Here is a 23608-nt window from a genome sequence, read left to right on the forward strand (position 1 = left end):
GAAAACGGCCAAGTAAACAGCTATTTTCAGGGAGGAGGGTCAAGATATTGACTGATATGCATGAAATTTCATATACAGTGGTACCCTGACTTACGAATGCCTCGACTTCCCAAGTCCACTAACCCGGAAGTATTTTTGCCATGCACGCGTTCTGCGCCTGCGCAAAGTGCAAAATCATGCTTCGGCATGCGCAAAACGGACGCTTCGACATCCGAAGGATTCGACTTACAAAGAGCGCCGCGGAATGGATCGCCTTCGTTAGTCAAGGTACCACTGTATTACTATATAATCCCTAGTGTAGTAAGATTAGACCTTTGGCGCAGGCATTTTTTAAAAAAAGTTTTTTATGAACCACCCTATTAGGGCAGTAATTGTTCCTTGATAATTTATCTCCCCCCTCCATGATGGCACCTGGGGTGAACCGCCTCCCCCCGCCCCCCCTTCCTACGCCCCTGATGACAAGTAATATACTCCACCTTTTCTAGCAACCAAGATCAGTTATTTCAACTTTTTCAGATAGTTGAGGATGAGAGGCTTGCCTCACAGCTCAATCTTGTGCGTGTGTCTGCTCAGAAGTAGGTCCCATGGAGTTCAGGGAGACTTTAACTCTCTGGTAAGTGTGTATAGGCTTGAAGGTAAAAGGTAAAGGACCCCTGGACGGTGAAGTCCAGTCAAAGGTGACTATGGGGTTGCAGCGCTCATCTTGCTTTTCAGGCCGAGGGAGCCGGCGCTTGTCCACAGACAGCTTTCCGAGTCATGTGGCCAGCAGGACTAAACCGCTTCTGGTGGCGCTGTGATCTAAATGACTGAGCCTCTTGGGCTTGCCGATTGGAAGGTCAGCGGTTCGAATTCCGGCGAAGGGGTGAGCTCCCATTGCTCCGCCGCAGCTCCTGCCAACATAGCAGTTCAAAAGCACGCCAGTGCAAGTAGATAAATAGATACCACTGTGGCGGGAAGGTAAACGGTGTTTCCGTGCGCTCTGGTTTCCGTCACGGTGTCCCGTTGCACCAGAAGTGGTTTAGTCCTGCTGGCCCATGACCCGGAAAGCTGTCTGTGGACAAACGCCGGCTCCCTCGGCCTGAAGCAAGATGAGCACCGCAGCCCCACAGTCGCCTTTGACTGGACTTAACCATCCAGGGGTCCTTTACCTTTTTTACCTTTATAGGCTTGAAGCCTCGTTTCTTCATAACTTGTGTGGAGGTTTGAGCCCTGGGTTTCCCCCATCCAGCAAGTAGTTAAACCGTGAGATTCGCTCCTGTAAGATGTAGTGACGGCCGTCTGCTTGGATAGCTTTAAGGAGGACTAACGCAAATTCAAGGAAGATAAAGCTATTCAGGCTACTACTAGCCATGGCGGTTACGGTTTTCCTCCACTGCCAGAGGCCTCTGAAAACCAGTCACTGATACTGGAAGGTGGGATTCTGCTCAGATTCTCCTTGCAGGCTTCCTGTGGTCATCTTGCTGGCCGCTGTGAACCCAGGACGCTGGTCTCGGATGGGAGTTTGCAGCAGATGCTTCTAACCTTCTTAACTCAAACTCACATCGCTCATGAGGCATCAAGTTGAATGGAGCCCAGCAGCTACAAAGGCAACCCACCTTTGGGGCTGAACAAAACAGGTGGAATTGTCAAGCACTTGCCATACTTCAGTATGTGGTTTGTGGGCAGCCTCCATCTCCCCCCCCCCTCTTGAGACAACCATCCGATAGCCAGATGGGCTTAAGAAGGGAGCAAAGTACTGGAAAATATGGAATGGTTTGGGAGTTCTCTCTCACTCTCTTTTTTAAAACCAATATGACTGGATTTTTGTGTGAAAGGATTGGACTGTGAAGGAGGCTCAAGTTCAAACTGGGTTTGACGCTGAGCTTCTTAGACAACAGGCGACGTGCAAATATGAAAAGTAAAATAAAATATTGCACCATCCTCAGAAGTTCCTTCTTCCTTGAAGGCTGTACGCCCAATAACATACAGTGGTACCTCGACATCTGAACGACTCGACTTCCGAAGGTTTCGACTTCCGAAGTCAACAACCCCAGAAGTCTTTTCGTCGCTTCGCGCATGCGCAGGAGGGGCGCTTCGACAACCGAAGACTTCGACTTACGAAGACGGCCGCGGAACGGATCGTCTTCGTAAGTCGAGGTACCACTGTATTTCTCTCCCTCTCCCTCTCCCTCTCCCTCTCCCTCTCCCTCTCCCTCTCCCTCTCCCTCTCCCTCTCCCTCTCCCTCTCCCTCTCCCTCTCCCTCTCCCTCCGCACGCACAATTCTGTGCCGCCCTATTCCATACAACTCAACAGACAACATACAAATCCTTCCTTTCTTTTCGTCCCTTACTTCTTTCAACTTTAGTGGGGTGTAAATTTATTCCTCATTATAAGCACACAGGCAATATCCCAGTTTGGCAAAGACTCTGGCTGTATAATACACCCCATACCATAAAAGCACATCTTCCCAGGAACTGTAGTTTGGTAAGGGTGCTAGGAATAGTAGCTCTGTGAGGGGGGCAAACTATAGTTCCCAGAATTGGGGGGGGGGCTTTAATTGCATGGTGCGAACAGTACACAGCCTAAGTTCTGACTTCTGTTCCCTTATTCGGCAGGACATTCATGCCATGGAAAAGAGGTGCAACAAGAACTGAGTTGTTAAGCACCCTAAACTTATTTAAGATATCTTTATTGTCATTGTCCCCTTGCGGGAACAACGAAATTACTCAGTTGCTACATCCACTCAGATAAAGCATTCCGCATAATCCAAAATTACAAAAAGCTAATTAAAAACAGTAAATATACTACAAAATAACAGGTAAAATAAGATGACTTCAAAGTCCGGGCTTTCCATTTAAGGCCAAAATTGCTCTAGAGAAGAAACTGTTCCTGAGACGGCTCGTTCTTGCCTGCATTGTTCTATATCTCCGTCCTGATGGCAGGAGCTGAAAGAAATGGTGACCAGGGTGCGTTGGATCTCTTGATATATCTAGTGCTTTTCTATGGCACCTGGTGGTGTAAATTTGTTCTAAGGTGGTGAGTGAGCAGCCAATAATGCTCTCTGCTGTTTTAATAATTCTACACAGCCCTGCTCTGTCCTGGGAAGTACAGCTTCCGTACCACACACATAAATCGTACGTGAGCACGCTCTGTATGGCACAGTGATAGAAGGCAAGCAGCAGCTTTTGTGGAAGATGGTTTTTCCTTAAAATTCTCAAAAAATACAGTCTCTGCTGCGCCTTCTTCACAAGCCCCCTTGTATTAACACTCCAGGACAGATCCTCCTGTAACTCAATGCCTAGAAATCTAAACGTTGTTACCCTCTCCACACAAATTCCGTCAATCAAGAGTGGCTGGACCTCGTTCTTCTGTCTCCTAAAGTCCACCACAAGCTCCTTAGTTTTCTTTGTGTTTATGAGCAAGTTGTTGAGAGAGGCTTGGCCCCTTCCTTCTCTAACATGTTTTCTTCAGCTCCAAACCACAACCTTATAACGTTAGCAGGAAAGTGAAGTTCACTTTGCGGGAGCTAAAGTGGACTCATCTTTTCCCAGGACACCCTTGCAAGACACTTCTGTGGCCACAAGCAATTTAACAGAGCAATTTCCCACTCGTTTAATGCAGCTTTAATTCCAACATATCTCTCACTCTCTCTCTCTCTCTCATTCTCTATCATACAAACAGTTTCCAAAATCATTGTTCTTAAACCACAAATGAGCCATACTTGCCAAGAGAAAAAATATATATAAAACAATAGCAGCGTATGAAAGCACAACTATTCCCACCCCCCAAATAACATCTACAGAGAATTAATACCATGTTGGATTTGAAAAGGATCCCAGGGAATATTTGTTTGTTTGTTTTAAGACATGCTTTGATTCAGTTGAGATTGGGAGTTGTTCATGTTTTTTAATACATGGGGTCAAAGCAGAGGTCCCCTTATTCACAGCACAAAATGTCATCAGGATGATTACACACAAACACAACAACTCTGCCAATTTGCAAAACTCCCCGGCACCCACCCCAAAGTCAGCAGCGCAACAAAGCATCTCATTACTTAGCCCCCGGTGAGCACTTTTCTCCCCTTGCGCCTGATCGATCAGTGGAGTTCATGTATCTGGATGTGAACGCTTGTCTCGAGCAAGGAAAGTGTTGTGTCCAGTCACTGGTATCCAAGGGAAACGACGTGAAAGACTTAAAACATCTTCACTTTCTCCTTCATCTTTTTTCTTGCACATGGACTGTTCATGCAAAACGTACGACATTCCCACATGCATCATTAGGGAGGAATTCAACTTTGCACAGAACTTGCTAAATGGATTTTCGTTCTCTGCTTCAGTTTGTTTGTTTGACGGGCAGCGGACTTTATCGTTTGTAACACACACACGAGGAATCTCCCCTTTTTTCTCCCCAGTTCTGTTCCTCTGTCTAGCAGCACGATGCCACGGGATTTCCATCCTTCCAGCCTCCAAAATAGAATTCCACACACACCCCAAGCAGAACTCTGCTCACCCACAGAGAAGTGATCCAGGGGACGGTCTTAGTACAGCCCCATGATTGCGATGCCAACGTCCTTGGATGGCCGGCGGTCTTTGACCAAAAAGTTGATCATGCTCTCCGATTTGATGAGCAGGTTGCAACCCAAAAAGAAGACCCCAAAGACCACAGTCAACGAGAGGACGCAAAGGACTGCGATCTGTACCACTCGGGTGATGAAGAGGCTCCTCTCGTCTGGGAGCAGGACCGACGCGCCTCCATCGCTGGCCACCACTGTCCCCGTCCCATTGCAGCAGCCAATCAAAGTGCTCAGGTCTTGGGACCGGTTAGAATACACCCCTTCTTCCACTAGCGTCTGGTTAAATAAAGTCCCGTTCATTTTATATCTGAATCCACCAGAATTTCCAGAAAATAAGAACAACGAACGCAGGCTTGAGCTTCCTTTATGGATGACCCCACAGTTATGAAGACTTCTCAGCAAGAATTCTCTGTCTCCTTGATTCCTTTTCCTCTTTTCTTTTCTTTTAAAAATCAAGACAGTGTCAGTCAGCACAAGGGAGTGGAGAGAAAGAAAAGGAATTCCAGTACGAGCAAATTGCTCCTCGGCAACAGCTTCACCAGATCTTTAAGGAGAAGCAAGGTAATTCCAGAAGCTAAGTTTCCAGGGGGAAATGTGCAAGCAGGCAGGCAGGCTGGCTGGCTGAGAACTCAGGAGATGCACATTGCATTGTAAAGTCTCCAAGCAGCATGATAGAAAATAAGTCGCATTAAAACTCCACCCCAACTGATCCTAAGCACCACCTTCATCCCTCCCACCATTTCAGTGAGAGAGCTGCTTGCTCACATTCCTGCCCACAACATAAAGAACCTATCCAGTTCAGTGGGACACAGGGATGGGCAAATTTCGGTCAATTTTGGTTTCTCTCGGCTTTTTTGTTTTTCCAAACTTAAGTTCAGTTCGTTCATTCATTCATTCATTCATTTATATACTGCCCTATACCCGGAGGTCTCAGGGCGGTTCACAACAAAAATCACAATATATAACATCACAAATAAAAATAATCCAATAACTTTTCTCCACCTTTGTGCATCCATTTGCAATTTTGTTGCGGGAGGGAGGGGACCCAAACTCATGGAAATGTATCAGCATTTTAGTGTCTATTTCTCCTAATTTCCCCATTTATATGCAATTTCCCTAATGTAGGCATTTCATGGCAAGTTCCCTTAATATGATGCAGTTTTGCATGTTATTTTTACGAATAAATGCATTTTTAGGAACACTTTCTCATAACGGTGCATATTGTGCACACGCCGTGTTTTGACTAGAGAACTGCGGAACAAAAATCCGGACAGCTGTGAATTCTGAAGGGTAGCTGTGTTTTGGTTCACATATTGTTTTGGGAGGTGTGAATAAGGTTGGTTCGCACTAAAATATAAATGGCTTCCCTATCCCTTTGCTTCTCAAAATTCTCTGGTTGGCCTCTGTTACCAATGGAGAACCTACAAAGGACTCTATAAGGGCTCTTGTGTACCCCTTAAGGGAATGAGGACAGATTTTGTTTATTGCATGGGAAACGACTTGCGTGGCCTTTGGTCCTGTGAAGGAGTTCTCTAGAGTTGGGAGGGATTCACTGAGCCACATATCAGTGTTTAGAAAATGCTAAGCAGCATGCTTCAGACTCTGCATACCTCGCTGTCATAATCCCTCATAAGCATTTTCCAGTCCACGAGTGCATGGATGCTATGAGAGCTTTTGAATCCAAAGATCTTCCTAAATGAGTTACAGTGGTGCCTCGGTTCTCAAACTTAATCCGTTCCGGAAATCCGTTCCAAAACCAAAGCATTCCAAAACCAAGGCGCACTTTCCCATAGAAAGTAGTAATGCAAAATGGATTAATCCGTTCCAGACTTTTAAATACCATCCCCTAAAGCAGCAATTTAACATGAATTTTACTATCTAACGAGACCATGGATCCATAAAATGAAAGCAATAAGCAATGTACTGCAAAATAAAAAAATTCTTTCAGTAGCACCTTAAAGACCAACTAAGTTTTTATTTTGGTATGAGCTTTCGTGTGCATGCACACTTCGTCAGATACACTGCAGTCACACAATCAATCAATCAGTAGCTGAACTGGGTTCTACACAGTCACAGTAACAGAAAAAAGAGCCACAAAAACAAAAACACAAAATAAATAGCAAAAACAGACAGACCTCAGCGTAACACTCAAATCGGAAGTGTGGCACTCAAATCGGAAGCGTAACACACAAAACAGAGCACGTTCGGCTTCTGAAAAAAGTTCACAAACTGGAACACTTACTTCCGGGTTTGCAGTGTTTGGGTTCCAAGTTGTTTGAGTACCAAGGCATTTGAGAACCAAGGTACCACTGTATTTGTTCCACATGTCCAGCCATTCCTTCATTGTTGCAAACCTCCTTTCCCCAGCCAGTGCTTCTGTTCTGAGATCCAAATGCACTGTCTACTACAGGCACTTCCATTGCCTGCGATCATATCCATCCTCGGTTTTCACAGTAGCAGCCTATGGGTTTCTGTGTAAGTGCGCTTGCCTGTTTTTGAATTTCGCCCCGTTCTGTTCACACCGTGAAACTTTCAATATTGCCAGTCATGTCTGCATTTCAGTTAAAATCTATGGATTTTTTTTTAATGCTTGCGTGATGTTGAACTCGATGTCACGCTGCAACATGGGTTTCGCAGTCCCATGGCTTCTTATAAACGACAATTCTCATGCACATGTGTTTTGCTTACAGAATAAGAGAGTTTGGTGCAAAAGTTTAAAACAACACAAGAATGCAGGCGGCTTGTGTGGGGAAGATTGAAATAAGAGAATTTGGCTATTGGAAGAATGCTTAGCTCATAAACAGATATGCCAAACTTGTGGTTTCTGAGTAACCAGTAAAATATTCAGATTCGGGTTATGACGCAACGGAAACCACCATGTTCAGCTGAAATTCGCCCAGTTTTGGTGGAATGGCGAGAAAGATTTCTTTTTTCACACCCACCCCAAGAATCCTGGGAACCCTAGTTCACCCCTCACAGAGCTACACTTTCCAGCATCCTTAACAAAACTGGAGTTCTCAGAATTATTGGGGGGGGGGAATGAGTTTGATATGTGCTTTAATCTTGTGGTGCATAAATGGGTCTGTATCCCATGGTGTGAAGTATGCATATATGGACACAAGAGGGCAGTAAAGGACCAGTATGGAAATATCAAGACAAGCTCTGGGAGGCCATTAAATAATACATACACCTCAGTTTGACATTTGTGTGCCTAATTTGCTATTTAAAAACATGCTACTTACTGAAATGCAAGCAGCAGATGTTTTTAGCCCCCCCCCCGAAACAAATAGGTTAAAATTTCTGACACGTCTTGTTGGTAGTACATTCAGTGGTACGTTGGTTCTGGAACTTAGTCTGTTCGACTTCCGAAACGTTCGGAAACCAAGGTGCGGCTTCCGATTGGCGCAGGCGCCCTGGAAGCAATAGCCAACAGCCACATCGGACGTCCGGCTTCCGAAAAACGTTGAAAACTGGAACACTTACTTCTGGGTTTTTGGCGTTTGGGAGCCGAAATGTTCAAGAACCAAGGTGTTCGAGAACCAAGGCTCCACTGAACCTATTTGGGCTGATTTACATACACTTATTATGTATTCCCTTATCAATTAGGGCTTCGCCAAGGAAAACCATGCAATGGAACTTGCTTTCAGACTGAGGAGTGTTCAGGACACATCCCACAGAACAGGGTGGCATATTTATTTTTCTCGACATTGGCTGTGCAAACTTTCCATGCTACCTTACCCCCTGCCTTGGACGGTTCAATTAAATCGGCGATTAGCCCATGATCAGAATTTTGATGAGGTGCTGAATATGATGGTGAGTGCAGAATCCCACTTCCTGAGGATTCCGGTATCCATTTTTAACAAGCTTCTAGTCCTTATGTATCTGTGCAGATACACTTGGATGGAAAGGCATGGGGAGTTCCTGCCAGCACCTCATAGACCCAGAGGGATGGCTGGCGGGTGAGCATTCAGGACTCTGCTACAGTCTTTGCATTTGCAATCTCCCCCTGTCCCCAGAGACCCCAGTGGCATTGTGTGGAAGTTAAGGATGCTCTCGCTGTGTGTTTGTGCAGGCCTGTGTCCCCTTGCCGGTTTAAGTCTTCCCAATTAGAGCATGTTTCATTTGTCCCACGAAACTCCACGGGACTCGTGGCAGAGCCCCCTCCTTCACCTGCACCCTGGCTTCCAATCTGTGCCCCAGTGGCATAGAATCATAGAGTTGGAAGGGACCCCCGAGGATCAATCTAGTCCAGCCCCCTGGGGACCGAACCTGAAACCTTGGCGTTATCAGAACCACGCTCCAACCAGCTGAGCCATCCAGTGAGCTGAATGTGGCCGTGATGGTCCAGGAGTCGGCTTCACCTGCTGAGCAGCAGCCTGAAGGTGAAGTGACTCCACCTGCTGCTGATCAGCCTTCTTGCTCCTGATGCGAACCAGCTGGCTCCAGCTTTCTTAAGCAGGGTTTCCAGCCTCAGTCAGTTGCTGGAAACATTATTCCTCGTTCCTGGCCAGACCTTGCTGCTTCTTGCTTCTCGCGACCTTGGACCCTTGGCTTTCTTGAGCCCCGGATCGTCTGACTACATGAACCGAGATATTCCTGATCTTAGGACTGGAGTGGACTTGTGTACAGACTCTGCCTCCAGGCAAGTACCCTGAGACTCGGCTGGTTGGCTGGCTTCTCCCTCCACTGAGCTCTGTCGTGGCTGGGAGCACAGGAGTGGCAAAGAGACAGGAGGACCCAGGAAATGTTTCTAGAGATGTGAGTACCTTTTGATGATCCATGGAAGCTGCTGGGAGCTTTCACTGGAATTGCTTCTAGCTGTGCGAAGGCTGCTTTGTGGAGTGCCCAGCTGCTACAAGTGGGCATCTTTTGGAGTGCTCCACCGATTCTCTTCATCCGCCCGATGCAGTAGGCTTTTCCACATCCATGGGCCAAAACCAAACCATTTCCATATGCAGACTCTGTCTGCCTGATTGAGATGACAGTCTATCTATCTATCTATCTATCTATCTATCTATCTATCTATCTATCTATCTATCTATCTATCTATATCATCTAATGTCCCAATTTCATTCATCTCAAAAGCCCTAGGAGGTTTGCCACTTATTGTGCCCACTTTACAGACGGGACTCGGGAGGACCCCAACTGCGATTAGAGGGGGATTTGCTGAAGGCCATCAAACTGGTATCTGAATCCCGAAGTCTTCCTCTGTTAACTGTCTCTGTTTTTGCTGTGCACACACCGTACATTTCAAGAACAGTCCTGGAAACTGTAGTTTGTTAAGGGTGCTGGGGATTTTAGCTCTCAGAAAGACTATAGTCCCTAGGATTCTATGCTTGTGATTTACATAGGAATCACATGGGAAGTTTATTACGGTTCCTGTCCAGAAAGCAGAGCGCCCTATCATTTAAACCAGAAAGTGGAGCAAACCAACATATATGTTTATATGTGAGAGAGATCCTTCCTTCCTTCCTTCCTTCCTCCCTTCCTTTGTAGATTCATAGAATTATAGAGTTTGGAAAGGACCCCTGAAAGTCATCCAGTCCCAGGGCCAAAATTAGGCTTTCTGTCACCCGGGGCAAAGACCTAGTTTGTCACACACACACACACAAACCCTTATTTGTTCATAAAGGGCATAAAAAGGAGCTTGAAAGAGGCTGGAGAAGAGCTAGTATCTCCAAGTAGTAAAATTGTCTGTGTGTACAGTACTGGATTTACATTTAAGCTGAACAAGCTATAGCTTAGGGCCCCACTCTTGGGGGCCCCCCAAAAAAAATAAAGGAAAAAAACACTGTACATTTCCAAAATATAAGATAAAAAGCAAATAAAATAAAACCTACATACAGCAAGAGTGTTTTCTGTTGTGTAGGCTCCTATGACGTAAGTAATGGGCCCTGCCTGCTAGCCTGCTCCCAACCACAGAGTCTAGGGCTTGCTGATCAGAAGGCCGGCGGTTCGAATCCCTGCAATGGGGTGAGCTCCCGTTGCTCGGTCCCAGCTCCTGCCCACCTAGCAGTTCAAAAGCACATTAAAGTGCAAGCAGATAAATAGGGACCGCTCCGGCGGGAAGGTAAACGGCATTTCCGTGCGCTGCTCTGGTTCTCCAGAAGCAGCTTTGGCATGCTGGCCACATGACCTGGAAGCTGTCTGCAGACAAACGCCGGCTCCCTCGGCCTATAGAGCGAGATGAGCGCCACAACCCCAGAGTCGGACATGACTGGACCTGATGGTCAGGGGCCCCTTTACCTTTTTATATACAGTGGTACCTTGGCTCTCAAACTTAATCCGTTCCGGAAGTCTGTTCCAAAACCAAAGCGTTCCAAAACCAAGGCGCGCTTTCCCATAGAAAGTTATTGCCAAATGCCAATGTGTTTGCATTATTAAGTTGGTTACAAATAAAAAAATCCTTTTAAATTAGAGCTTAATAATTATTTTGAATTGTGGTGCTGGAGGAGACTCTTGAGAGTCCCATGGACTGCAAAAAGATCAAACCTATCCATTCTTAAGGAAATCAGCCCTGAGTGCTCCCTGGAAGGACAGATCGTGAAGCTGAGGCTCCAATACTTTGGCCACCTCATGAGAAGAGAAGACTCCCTAGAAAAGACCCTGATGTTGGGAAAGATTGAGGACACTAGGAGAAGGGGACGTCAGAGGACAAGATGGTTGGACAGTGTTCTCGAAGCTACGAACATGAGTTTGACCAAACTGCGGGAGGCAGTGCAAGACAGGAGTGCCTGGCGTGCTATGGTCCATGGGGTCACGAAGAGTCGGACACGACTAAACGACTAAACAACAACAAATTATTTGACTATTAATAGACATCTTCTTAATTGTTTTTCACTATTAATATACTTAATATATTCAGTTCAACAATTACTTTGATAAAATACATATTTTGTTAGGTGCCAATGGCTTTAGACACCTATTAGGTCCATAAATTGCCATATATAGCATCTACTCAACACAAAAAACCAGCGACAATTTGTCGTTGACAAAGGACAGCTGGACATATGAAGGGCCCCATGACCTTCGGGAGCTTAGGGCCTCATCACACCTAAATCCGGCCCTGGGTGTGTATATAAAATAACGCCCAGGGGATTCGGGGAAGGTGATCGCTGGGCGAGCGGGGCGAAGAGGAGCGGATGGAGAGCCAGTCCCCGAGGGGGCGGGCAAGGCGCGCTCCCTCCGCGGCGCTGGGAAGGCCCTTCTTCCTGGGAGGGGAGGACCGGGGAGGAGGAGGAGGAGGGAGCTGCAAGCCAAGGCGGGGGCGCTCCCACCCACCCGCTCGCCCCACTGACTCCCGTCGGACAGCTGCTTCCTCTCGCCTGCTCGTGGGATCCTCCTGCCCCGGCGCAGCCGTAACGCAGCATCGGGGTCGCAGCAGCTCGTCCGGGGAGGCGCCCGCTCGCTCCTCGCTCTTCCTCCGCAGCAGCAGCAGCCAAAACTCCTCTCCAGCTCGGAAACCTCCCGCTCCGCCGACATGGGCAAAGCGGGCGCCGCTTTCCGCGTCTTCGGGCTGATCCTGTTCGCCTCCGCGGTTTGGGGTAAGCGAGTTAGCGGCGCGCAAGAAAAGGCGCCTCTCTCCTCCTGCGAGATTTTCCACTGGCGAGCATCTCCCGTCTCTTTTGGCGCATCTCCTTCCCTAGCAAGACCCCCAGTTTTAGTGGGGGATTTAGCGACTCGTTTGCAAGCCGAGAAGGGAAACTTGGAAGGCGACTTTCCTTCAGGGAAGCTCTCTCTGTGTGTGATATTTTCAACTCTTTTCTTTGAATCACTGTTTGGAGCAAAGCAAGCCTTTGCAACTCCGGATCAAATCCGGATCGACGTGAGTGATTTGTTGGGAATAGGTTCTCTTCCTAGAGGCGCGCTTCCTCAACGCCCCCCCCCAGTTACTTTGGCGGCATTGGAATGCCAGCGAGGATTTAATTTAATCCGGATTTACTACCCTTTTTGCAGAAATAAGGTTCCTTCTGTTTGTTGAGCCGTCATTCGGATTCGTTTGCGGGGAGGTTATAGAGGTTGGTGCCAAACAATTGTTATCCCACACTATTCTGTTGAGTTTCCCTGTCACTTTACTTACTGTGGAAAAGTCTGATATTTTAAAAATGCAGCTTTTTGCAGCTCGGACTCTACTTGCAGGGCAAGCGCAAGTGTGAAGGAGCCCTATAATTGCATAACCTGGAACTTGCTGGCATGCGATTAAATCCCACATGCAAAAGAGCAAGACTTGAATCAATTTTTTAAAAAACTTGCCAATGGTGTTCGCCATATCTGATACCTTCCCCCCCCCCCCCAATCAAGTAGGGTGTACATTTTATGACATATTCATTACATTCATAAACTATCTTCCAATAAGTTCAAGGTAGTGTACATGTTTCTCCTCCTCACAACAACCCTGTGAGGTAGGTTCAGCTAAGAAATGGTGACTGGCCCAAGGTCACCCCATTTTGCAGTCTTAAGCTCCCGTCTGGAAGCACCTTTGGCGCTATAAAGATTCGTGCCATCTTTGGAGCTATTAAGGACGGTTCTTGACTCGACGCTCCCCGTCGTAACTTGCAAGGCTCAGCAGCCAGTCCACAGGCTCATCCAGGCAACCGCCGTTCCATCCCATAATATCAGAGGAAGGATCCTCATGCAGAACAGTGTGCCCACTTCTTTTCTCAAAACTTTTCTCAAAACAATATAAAAGGTGGCTCCAGGCTTAGTGGCACACTTCCAGACTGTCTCTGCTTTTGATACCGCATACCGGCCAATTGAGGTTGCGGAATTACAGGTGATGAGTAGGAAAAGTTGCACAACAAACCTGCTTCCCCCTAAAGACAAGACTTTTTGTGATAAAGAAAGTCATGGGGCAATGCCCTTGAAAGCTTGATGCATCTTCCCGGCCAACAGGATGAATGTTCCCTGCTGAAACATGGATTTGCTGTTCACACCCAGATGTTCCTTACACCCACTCACTGCCTCCACCCCTGCCAAATACTTCAATCTCATTCTATTCCTGTGGTAATTTCTGGAGCTATGTTTGTTTTATTGCTCTGTGAGATCTTGACCTTGCCACTGGTTTACCTCCGGAGATCTAGCCCCTCTCCTGAAATGCTGAGCTTCTCCTTTCCCTAATACAATATGGCCAGGAATTGATTCTAGGTTTGCAGAGGGATGGGGTCACGGCCGTCAGCCTTAGGACGCCTGTAGTTTCATTTCCATAGCCCTGTTGTGTCCTGGGCAGAGTACGTGCGTGTTAACCGGTTTGGCAAATTCTGATAATTCTTCCCAAAGGAAGTCTTGAATCATTCCCTTTGACCTGAGCAAATAGTTAACAGAAGTGTTTTCTAGGCAGGCAGGAAAGTGGATTATAGGACAGTCTGTGGGTGGGAATCGAGCATGGGAACACCCTTAGAATTGCATTTCGTAATGACTGTTTGTTGAATTTATATACTGCCCTATACCTGGAGGTCTCAGGGTGGTTCACAGAAAAGATCACAATATTTTAAATCAAAATCAGACCAATAACCCAATAACAAGACACCCCCCCAAAAAAGAGCCACATTTTAAAAGGGTATAGGATGGCCATCAGGTCAACCAAAGGCCTGGTTAAAAAGGAATGTTTTTGCCTGGCGCCTCAACGTGTATAATGAAGGCGCCAGGCGGACCTCCCTGGGGAGAGCATTCCACAGACGGGGAGCCACTGCAGAGAAGGCCCCGTTCTTGTGTTGCCACCCTCTGGACCTCTCGAGGAGGAGGCTCTTGAAGGAGGGCCTCAGAAGATTATCTCAAGGTCCGGGTAGGTTCATATGGAAAGAGGCAGTCCTTGAGGTATTGCGGTCCTGAGCCGTTTAAGGCTTTGTCGGTCAAAACCAGCACTTTGAATTGGGCCCGGAAACTAATTGGTAGCCAGTGCAGTCAGACCAGGATCAGTGTAATATGTTCAAACCGACTTGCAACCTGGCCGCTGAATTCTGCAGTAGCTGAAGTTTCCGAACCATCTTCAGAGGCAGCCCTACGTATAACTCATTGCAGTAATCTAACCTTGAAGTTACCAGAGCATAGACAACAGTAGTTGGGCTATCCCTGTCCAGATAGGGGAGTAGCAGGGCCACCAGCTGAAGCTGATGGAAGGCACTCTGGGCTACTGAGGCCACCTGGGCCTCAAGTGACACCTTTTATTCTTTATGGCCATCTTTTTATCACTTATTTAAAGGCGGCTTACAAAAGAAAATACTCTTGATATGTGCTGTACCAGGACAGTGGCCCATCTATTCATATAATCATAGAGTTGGAAGGGACACCAAGAGTCATCTAGTCCAACCCCCTGCAATGCAGGAATTATCACCTAAAGAAGCATCCATGACAGATGGCCATCAACCTCTGCTTAAAATCCTCCAAGGAAGGAGAGTCCACAACCTCCCGAGGGAGACCATTCCACTGTCAAATGGGCTCTTACCATCAGAAAGTTGTTCCTGATGTTTAGTCCAGCAATCCTGTGTTCACAGTGGCCAATCGGATCCCTTTGGGAAACCCGCAAGCAGGCCTTGAACACAAAAGCACCTTCCCCTCCTGTGTTTTCCATCAGCTTCTTATTCAGAAGCATTCCTGCCTCCCAACTGTGGAGCCAGAGCACGGGCATGATGGCTAGCAAGCCATCGGTATCCCACTCCTCCACGAATTTGTCTCGTCCTCTTCTAAAACCATCTAGGCTGGTGGACCTCACTGCCTCCTGGGGAAATAAGTAAGCAAGCAAGCAAGCAAGTAAATTTTTAATTACACCCCACACTCTCTGGCCAAGACTGGGCTCAGGGCAGCTAACATCAAATATCAAATACATTAAAACACAAGCAGTTGATTAAAATGCAGCTTAAAAATGAGAATCAGGATAAAATTAAATGATTGCCTACGAATTACAACCATAGGGGTCAGGAACCTCAAGTATTCATCAGGGCCAGCTATCCATGTTGGTCCCACATGAGCCGATAGAAGGGCCAAAGAGATAACTTACATACAGCAGGCATCCCCAAACTGCGGCCCTCCAGATGTTTTGGCCTACAACTCCCATGATCCCTAGCTAAGAGGACCAGTGGTCAGGCATGATGGGAATTGTAGTCCAAAACATCTGGAGGGCCGAAGTTTGGGGATGCCTGACTTACAGCGTCCCATAGAGGGGGTTCCAACTGGGCCCGGACCAAAGGCCAGGTGAAACAACTCTGTCTTGCAGGCCCTGCGGAAAGATGTCAAGTCCCGCAGGGCCCTGGTCTCCTGCGATAGTGTTCCACCATGCTGGGGCCAAAGCCGAAAAGGCCTTGGCCCTGCTTGAGCCCAGTTTAACCTCTTTGGGGCCCAGAACCTCCAAGATATTATTATTCGCGGGCCGTAAGGTCCTCTGCGGGGCATACCAGGGGGGGCAGTCCTGTAAGTACGAGGGTCCTAGGCCGTATAGGGCAGGCATCCCCAAACTGCGGCCCTCCAGATGTTTTGGCCTACAACTCCCATGATCCCTAGCTAACAGGACCAGTGGTCGGGGAAGATGGGATTGTAGTCCAAAACATCTGGAGGGCCAAAGTTTGGGGGTGCCTGGTATAAGGCTTTAAAGGTTAAAACCAGCACCTTAAACCTGACCCTATACTCCACCGGGAGCCAGTGCAGCTGGTCTAGCACTGGATGAATGTGGTCCCGTCGCAAGGACCCCGTAAGGAGCCTCGCCGCGGCATTCTGCACATGCTGGAGGTTCTGGGTCAGCTTCAAGGGCAGCCCCGTGTAGAGCGAGTTATAATAATTGTGAGTTCCATAGTTTTTAAATCCTTTAGTGCTATGAGCAACATGAAAGGCTGCAGTGAGGGAGGAAGATGCCTTTTTTAATCATTCCCCAGTGGCCCTGATAAAACCTTTTCAGGGACGTGGGGCGCCCAGTTAAAATGTCGACATGCTCCCTCGCATGTGCATGCCTGCTGCTGCTTCAACTGTTGCATGAAATTATGCTTAATCAGATTCATTCCCTGGATGGGAATTTCCAATGCCCCCCAAGAACGGGAAAAGCACGCAAGGGCACCAGATTCAATCAAGTTTCAATCAAGTATTATTAGTACAAAAAGAAAACAATAAGAGAACCATATACAAGTGCTGACACAGAAGCCAAAACCAAACGTCAAGCAGATAGCATATACAAATAAATACCGAAAGGCAAACCAGTCTTTATGGTCTTTGAGGCTATATAGCGGTCAGCAAAGTGGCAGCAGGTCGACACTTCGTTCGTTTGGTTTTGGCTTCTGTGTCAGCACTTGTATATGGTTCTCTTATTGTTTTATTTTTGTACTAATAATACTTGATTGAAACTTGATTGAATCTGGTGCCCTTGCATGCTGCTTGTATTGTATTGGACGTTTGAAGAAATTGGCAGCATTAGCCCATTATTTCAGTTTTTGTTGTACCCCAAGAACGGGAAGCAGACATATATAGGAGGCTCGACAGATTTATTCAGCTGGAAATGGTCGGTCTCTTTGGGTCTTTACACACTGCGTCCCATATAGGCATTGGGAGCTTGCCTCAGGCCCCATCAGACCCAGAGCCAACCCTGTTTTAGTGGACAAACATGAGGAACAAACAGGGGGAACACGGAATTCAGGGCCAACGCAAGACATTTTGCTGCCTGAGGCAAAGGACAAGATGGCGCTTCCTGCAATTCAGCTGACTGGACAGGCGGTTGCCTCTTACTCAACCCTAGCTGCCTCCATTGAACCTGAGAGTGGCAGACTCACTTATTTGTTTATTATTATTTATGAAATTCGTATACCACCCTTCATCCGAAGATCCCAGGACGGTTTATGAGAGGAGGAGTTGGATAGGCTGTGTTGCACACTCGGTTTCTCCTTGCTGCTTCTCCCTTTCCCCGTCTCTGCCACCTTGAAGGGGTTGCCACACTGTGCCCAACGGTAGGGCCGGCCCTAATAGGAAACTGCCTCGTACTAGGTCATGCTGTCCATCTAGTCTAGTATTAGTATGGCGCACGGGAAAAGATTTAAGCCACCCTGCACACTTGCTTCCATCTAACGAAGTAAAGTCAAAGAACAGCTACAGAAACATCAACAGGCCACACGTCCCTGTGTTTCTGTACAAACAGCTGCGTACGGAAACATACGGTGCCATGCATCGGAGATCACTTCAGCTAATAAGAACATTCCATTCCTTTTTATCGGTGCTTGGGTGTAAGTGGGATCTACAACAATGTGTTGTAATAACAGTATATCCTAGCTTCCTAGTAAGAGAGCTTGTGTTGAGAATATCAGTCAGTCAGCCATGCTCCTGTTCAGGATACCCTAAACCAGGGGTAGGCAACCTAAGGCCCGTGGGCCGGATGCGGCCCAATCGCCTTCTCAATCCGGCCTGCGGATGGTCCAGGAATCGGCGTGTTTTTACATGAGTAGAATGTGTCCTTTTATTTAAAATGCATCTCTGGGTTATTTGTGGGGCCTGCCTGGTGTTTTTACATGAGTAGAATGTGTGCTTTCATTTAAAATGCACCTCTGGGTTATTTGTGGTGCCTGCCTGGTGTTTTTACATGAGTAGAATGTGTGCTTTTAATTAAAATGCATCTCTGGGTTATTTGTGGGGCATAGGAATTCGTTCATTTTTTTTTAACAAAAAATATTCCGGCCCACCACATGGTCTGAGGGACTGTCCACGGCTTAAAAAGGTTGCTGACCCCTACCCTAAACTGTAAGAACTGTAAGAAGCTCTAGCAGGCCAATTATCTTTCCCCCTTCTGCGTCCTCCTCACTTTAGTATACAGTAGTACCTCGGGTTACGAATGCGATCCGTTCGGGGTCGCAGTTCATAACCCGAAAAGTTCGCAAACCGAGTGCCGCTTCTGCGCATGCGCAAAGCGCGCGCGCCGCTTCTGCACATGCGCAGCATGCACACGCGCCGAAAACACTTCCGGGTTTGCGGAGTTCGTAACCCGAACTGTTCGCAACCCGAGCGGTTCGTAAACCGAGGTACGACTGTATTTGTGAGGTTCCCCTCGATTGAGTCTCAACCTTTCAGGACTCGTGAGAAGCCCTCAAGCATGTGTTCTGTATTTGTGGGTGTTTGGGACTTTTGAATTATTAAAAAAAAAGTATTGTGCCTCTGCAATCTGCATGCCTTGGTGTTGGGGGCCTTCTTGGCTCCCATTTTATTGGCACGCACTACCTGAGATTGCTGTTTGTGGGGCAGATTATCAAATGATTCTTGAGGCCACATTAGCTGCGACAGGCACATGTCTCTCTTCATGCGCCTTTCCCTGCTCATGTATCTAGCAAGTAGGATACAGTATATCAGAACTGGGGATGGAGGGAAGAGGCTGGAGGAAGTGACTGCAGAGTGTGTGGTGGTGGGGATGGACTTAGAACCCATCTCTGGTATGTTGCCTGTGTAAGTAAAATCCTTCTCCTCTACTTTATCGGACCCTCCATGTGACCCTATTTTCCAGGGACAGTCTGGGATTTACAGAAGCTGCCCAGGCTTCTGATTTTATCTCAGATAAATGTACCACTTTTCCTTAGGGCACCTCTATTTCCATCGGAGAAATGTTGTAGGGTATATGGAGTGATGCGATCTCCCCAGCCAAGGAGGTAATTGTACAACCTTTAGATGACATCTGAAGGCAGCCCTGTATAGGGTAGCTTTTTTAATGCTTAATGTTTTATTATTATTATTAGTTGGAAGCTGCCCAGAGAGGCTGGGGCAACCCAGTCAGATGGGTGGGGTGTAAATAATATAATCATAACTGCATTGGCCCGAATATAAGCCGCACCCGAATATAAACCGCACCTTTAAAATTCAGGGGGGGGGGGGAAGAGACAATACCTGAATATAAACCGCTCCCTTAAAATTCCGCAGGCGCTCAAACCCGTTCTGTTTTACTGTATGTCTGTTTCAGCAGCGATATTGCAAAAGCCCGTTTTTGTAAGGTCGTGAATTTAAACCGCACTTTAACTTTTCACGGTCGGAATGTGGGGGGAAAAAGTGAGGCTTATATTCAGGCCAATACGGTATTACTATTATTATGGAATAAGACACCCCTATTTTCATTGGAGAAATGTGGGAGGGTGTGCTTTATGTGTCGGTGAGCTGGAGGCTTGAATCAGGATGGGGCCTTTCCACATCTATTTTGGACCAGTCATGTGTTTATTTAGCTGGACCTCTTCCTCCGAATACTTATTGTTTCCTCCATGCATCATACCTGCCAAGTGGCTGTCAGAGAAATAAGGGACCGGGCCGGAAATAGTAGACCGGAAGTAGCGCTGCCGCCATTTTGGAACTGGGCGGAGCATGCTCAGCAGTGACTTTTGATGCTGCTTTGCCCAGTTCCAAAATGGCCACTGCGCCAGAAGTCACACTGCAGCCATTTTGGAATTGGGCAGAGCAGCATCAAAAGTCGCTTCAGCTAGGAACAGCTGGGAAAACGGGGATTTCCTGGGGAAAATGGGAGACTTGGCAGCTATGCCATGCATTTGCTCATATGGCACAATCTCTTTGAGTTTTCCCTTGTCTTATTATTCCAGTGCTGTGCTTTGTATTAGGCACAACAAAGGGCAGCAAAGGGAGAAGGGGGCGTCATGGCAAACCAGATCCAAGACAAATTGCGCAGAGGAACTGTGTTGCAGGCATGATGCTTCCATATGGGCGATTCTGGGCTCTGGTTTTTTAGATGAGGTTCAGTCACATGCCTGGAAATTCAGGTTGTGCACTTAGAGTTGATTTGGAGGTCCAGCATGATAACGCTCCACCCACCCAAATGGACTTTTTGCAAGCAGGAAATGGTTGAGGTAATGCACTTGGGAAGTCTGGAATAGCACTTGCTTGATGCAACATTGTCTATTGAATGCTGAATAAGCAGGTCATTTGCAAGTGACCTTAGTCTTCTTAGAGTTTGTTGCCTTGCGAATTATCTTGGAATATGAATTAGCCGAGTCTGTATGAATTCCCTACCCAGCACTGTTTTCTAGCCTTCTGTATGAGGGACGGGGAACAGTTGGCTCTGTTACTGGACTACAAATCCCATATGCCTCAACAAACGTCGCCGATGGTCAGGGATGCAGGAAATTGAAGTACAGCTGAGGTTTGAATGGCCAAATGTTCCCCACTGTTCTGTGTGATTATTTGTAAGGCTGTACTTGCAAATAATCACACAGATTACACACTGCGGGACATGGCTGGCGCTGTGAGTTAAACCACAGAGCCTAGGGCTTGCTGATCAGAAGGTCGGCGGTTCGAATCCCCGCAACGGGGTAAGCTCCTGTTGCTCCCAGCTCCTGCCAACCTAGCAGTTCGAAAGCACGTCAAAGTGCAAGTAGATAAATAGGTACCGCTCTGGCGGGAAGGTAAATGGCATCTCCATGTGCTGCTCTGGTTTGCCAGAAGCGGCTTCATCATGACCTGGAAGCTGTACGCTGGCTCCCTCGGCCAATAACGCGAGATGAGCGCCGCAACCCCAGAGTCGGTCATGACTAGACCGAATGGTCAGGGGTCCCTTTACCTTTACCTTTACTCTAAACACTGGTGTTGCATGCAGGATCCACCTCTGCTTGCAGTTTACAAAAAAAGTAAATTTCTAACCCTGAAGACGGCTAATATACTTGAATGTATGACCGCTATCAGGCCACAGCTCAGAAGAGGGGTGTGTATGACTCAGAGATTGTGTGAGAGAGAAACAGAGGGAGGCTGGAATTGCACAGCGTTGACCCCCAAATTCTTCTCCTACTCAGGTTTAAATCCAAACCACAGAAGAATTCCCCTCCTACTCTCTTTCTTTTCTTTCTGTTGCGTTTTCCAGGATGGAATTGCACTATAACAGCAAGATCAGGCTGCAATACATTGAATCAAGGCAAGTTAAGAGCCTTTGAGGGGGCAGAAACATTTCCCCGGCTAGAGAGGAGAGGCCTCCATGCTTTCCTTCTCCTTGCTTGCTATGTATTGCCGCCTCACTAGAGCTGTCACTGCTGCAACAATTTGATAAGGGAGGGGGACTGGGAATGAGCAGATTGGTGGGATACAAGGGAAAGCTCTGTCTAAATTTGGATTGAACTAGGAACAAACGGAACTATTTCATGTGACTGAATGCTCTTGATGACGTATGATAGTGATGATAATAGTAGTAATCCTCCTATATAATGAAGTGCAAGTGTCTCTGCGTCCAGTCCCTGTGTCCCTGTGTCCGCGCTACTGCGCATGTGCCCCACAGACACAGGGGTTGGACGCAGAGACTGGACGCACACACGTGCACACTCTCCCCACCCCCCCACCTACCGTTTCCCTGCAGCCGCCAACCGTCGCTCCCGGCCGGACTGAGCGTTGGCAGCGGGGGGGGGGGGAAGAGCGTGTGTGTGAGTGCGTCCAGCAAGGACAGGCCCCGGGGTTCGGAGAAGCGCTGCGCAAGCACTTCTCCGAACCCCGGGATGTCTCCTTCCTGTCGGCGGCTGGGGGAGAGGAAGGAAGGAGGAGAAAGGGATGTTCTAGCGCCCGTTTACTCAACGGGCTGAATTACACTAATAATAATAATAATCTGGGGAAAGGCTAGTTTTCTTTGTGGAGGGAGTTACTGTTCTGTACAAAGCATGTGAGCGCCTGTCAATGAAACACAGCTTTACTTACCTAACCTACCTCACAGGGTTGTTGAGAGGATAAGGTGAAGTGGGGGAGTTTATACCCACCTTGGATTCCTTTAAAGAAGAGTGGGTATCTGAATGTGATAAATATATTCAATTGTTAGTCGAATCCTTATCGTACTACCGTTGATAACAAGGAGTCTCCTAAAGAAGTTGATTACTTCTTTTTATTTATTTACTTTTAAAATCTTTTTAGCATCGGCATGATACAAAACATAGAAAAGTATTCCGTCTCAGCCCTCAGAGGGCTTGCAGTCTACTTTGGATGGACAGGGCTGGAAGAGAGGGTTGTTGTTTTTTGGCAAGCTCCTAGCAGTGTTGTCAGAGTTGAGGGTTGTCGTGTGACACCGGAGGAACATCAAGGAAGGCAGGGCAAGGAAGATTCCTCTTGTTGTTGAGGAGAGTTGGCTCAATGGAGGGAAGAAAAGATCTAATTCTAGGACTTGGTATGGCCAAAGGTGCAAAGGGGAAAAACACGAAACATTGAGCTTTTGGAAAGACAGAAAGCATGGAATAAGAAAGGGGTATCCGGAATCTGCTTCACATCACTTGGTGCCAGTCACGCCTAGAGTTGCCAGACTCAATAGAGGACAGGACTTCTGTGCCTTTAATTGCCCTGCTCTCTCTTGAGTCCGGAAACCTTAAAGAGAAACCAGCAGACCCTTTGTTTAATTTCCAAGCAAAGGGTCTGCTGGTTTCTCTTTAAGGTTTCCAGGCTCAAAAGAGAGCAGGGCAATTAAAGGCACAGAAGTCCTGTCCTCTATTGAGTCTGGCAACCCTAGTCACACCTTATGACCCAGACATATGAATGATCAGCACATCACAGACTGTTACTCAGAAACCTTGATTTGGTGATGGTTCTTCACGTGGGCTGCTCAATGGGTGTGGTATGATTCAGAAAACCATCATTCCTCTGGGTTTCCGCTGTCACCAGGTGACTGGAAATGTCCTTTCACAGTGGAAAAGGAGGCAAGAGGATCTACATCTGGGTTTAGCCTGATCTCTGACCGCAGTAAGGACCTTAAATGCAATGGCTAGGGGAATATGAAGTTGCCCTTATTTGTCAAATATTTCCCTCATGCCGCTCCTCAAACTCTAGCAATAATTATAGCCGCTTGCAGGGCCGGCCCAACCATGAGACCAGGTGAGGAGACTGCCTCAGGCGGCAGGGTCCCCAAACAGATCCTGATATCCATCTCCCCCCCCCCCCTGTTCCTGGCGTCAGTCTTCATTCACTCCTCCTTCCTGGTGGATATGGTGGGTGCCCCATTTTGGTGTTCGCCTCAGGTGCCGAAATGTCTCGGGCCGGTCCCGGCTGCTTGCATTCGAAATCTCCAGTCCCTGAGAACAGGGCTGTCTTAAGCATAGCTGGCGCTGTGGCGCGAACTATCCCTCCGGCGCCCCCCTCCCGTTTCTGAG

The 23608-nt window shown here is 47.5% G+C and overlaps 2 protein-coding genes across 2 annotated transcripts in view; one reads left to right on the top strand and one right to left on the bottom strand.

Annotated features, from left to right (window-relative positions):
- Positions 1–4517: 4517 nt before the first annotated feature.
- Positions 4518–4853, bottom strand: RPRML (reprimo like). Its single transcript, XM_035134251.1, has one exon. The coding sequence runs from the start codon at positions 4851–4853 to the stop codon at positions 4518–4520; it is 336 nt and encodes a 111-aa protein (XP_034990142.1).
- Positions 4854–11798: 6945 nt separating this feature from the next.
- Positions 11799–23608, top strand: part of ITGB3 (integrin subunit beta 3) — a 56008-nt gene continuing 44198 nt past the window's right edge. The window contains exon 1 of the mRNA XM_035136081.2: positions 11799–12097. Coding sequence (XP_034991972.1) covers positions 12034–12097 — 64 coding nt within the window. The 5' untranslated portion in view covers positions 11799–12033. The remainder of the gene's footprint in view (positions 12098–23608) is intronic.

This window comes from Zootoca vivipara, chromosome 13, assembly GCF_963506605.1.
Source record: "Zootoca vivipara chromosome 13, rZooViv1.1, whole genome shotgun sequence".
NCBI lineage: Eukaryota > Metazoa > Chordata > Lepidosauria > Squamata > Lacertidae > Zootoca > Zootoca vivipara.

Coding starts and splice junctions, on each gene's coding strand:
- RPRML (XM_035134251.1), bottom strand. CDS start 4,853: ATGAACGGGACTTTATTTAACCAGACGCTAGTGGAAGAAGGGGTGTAT.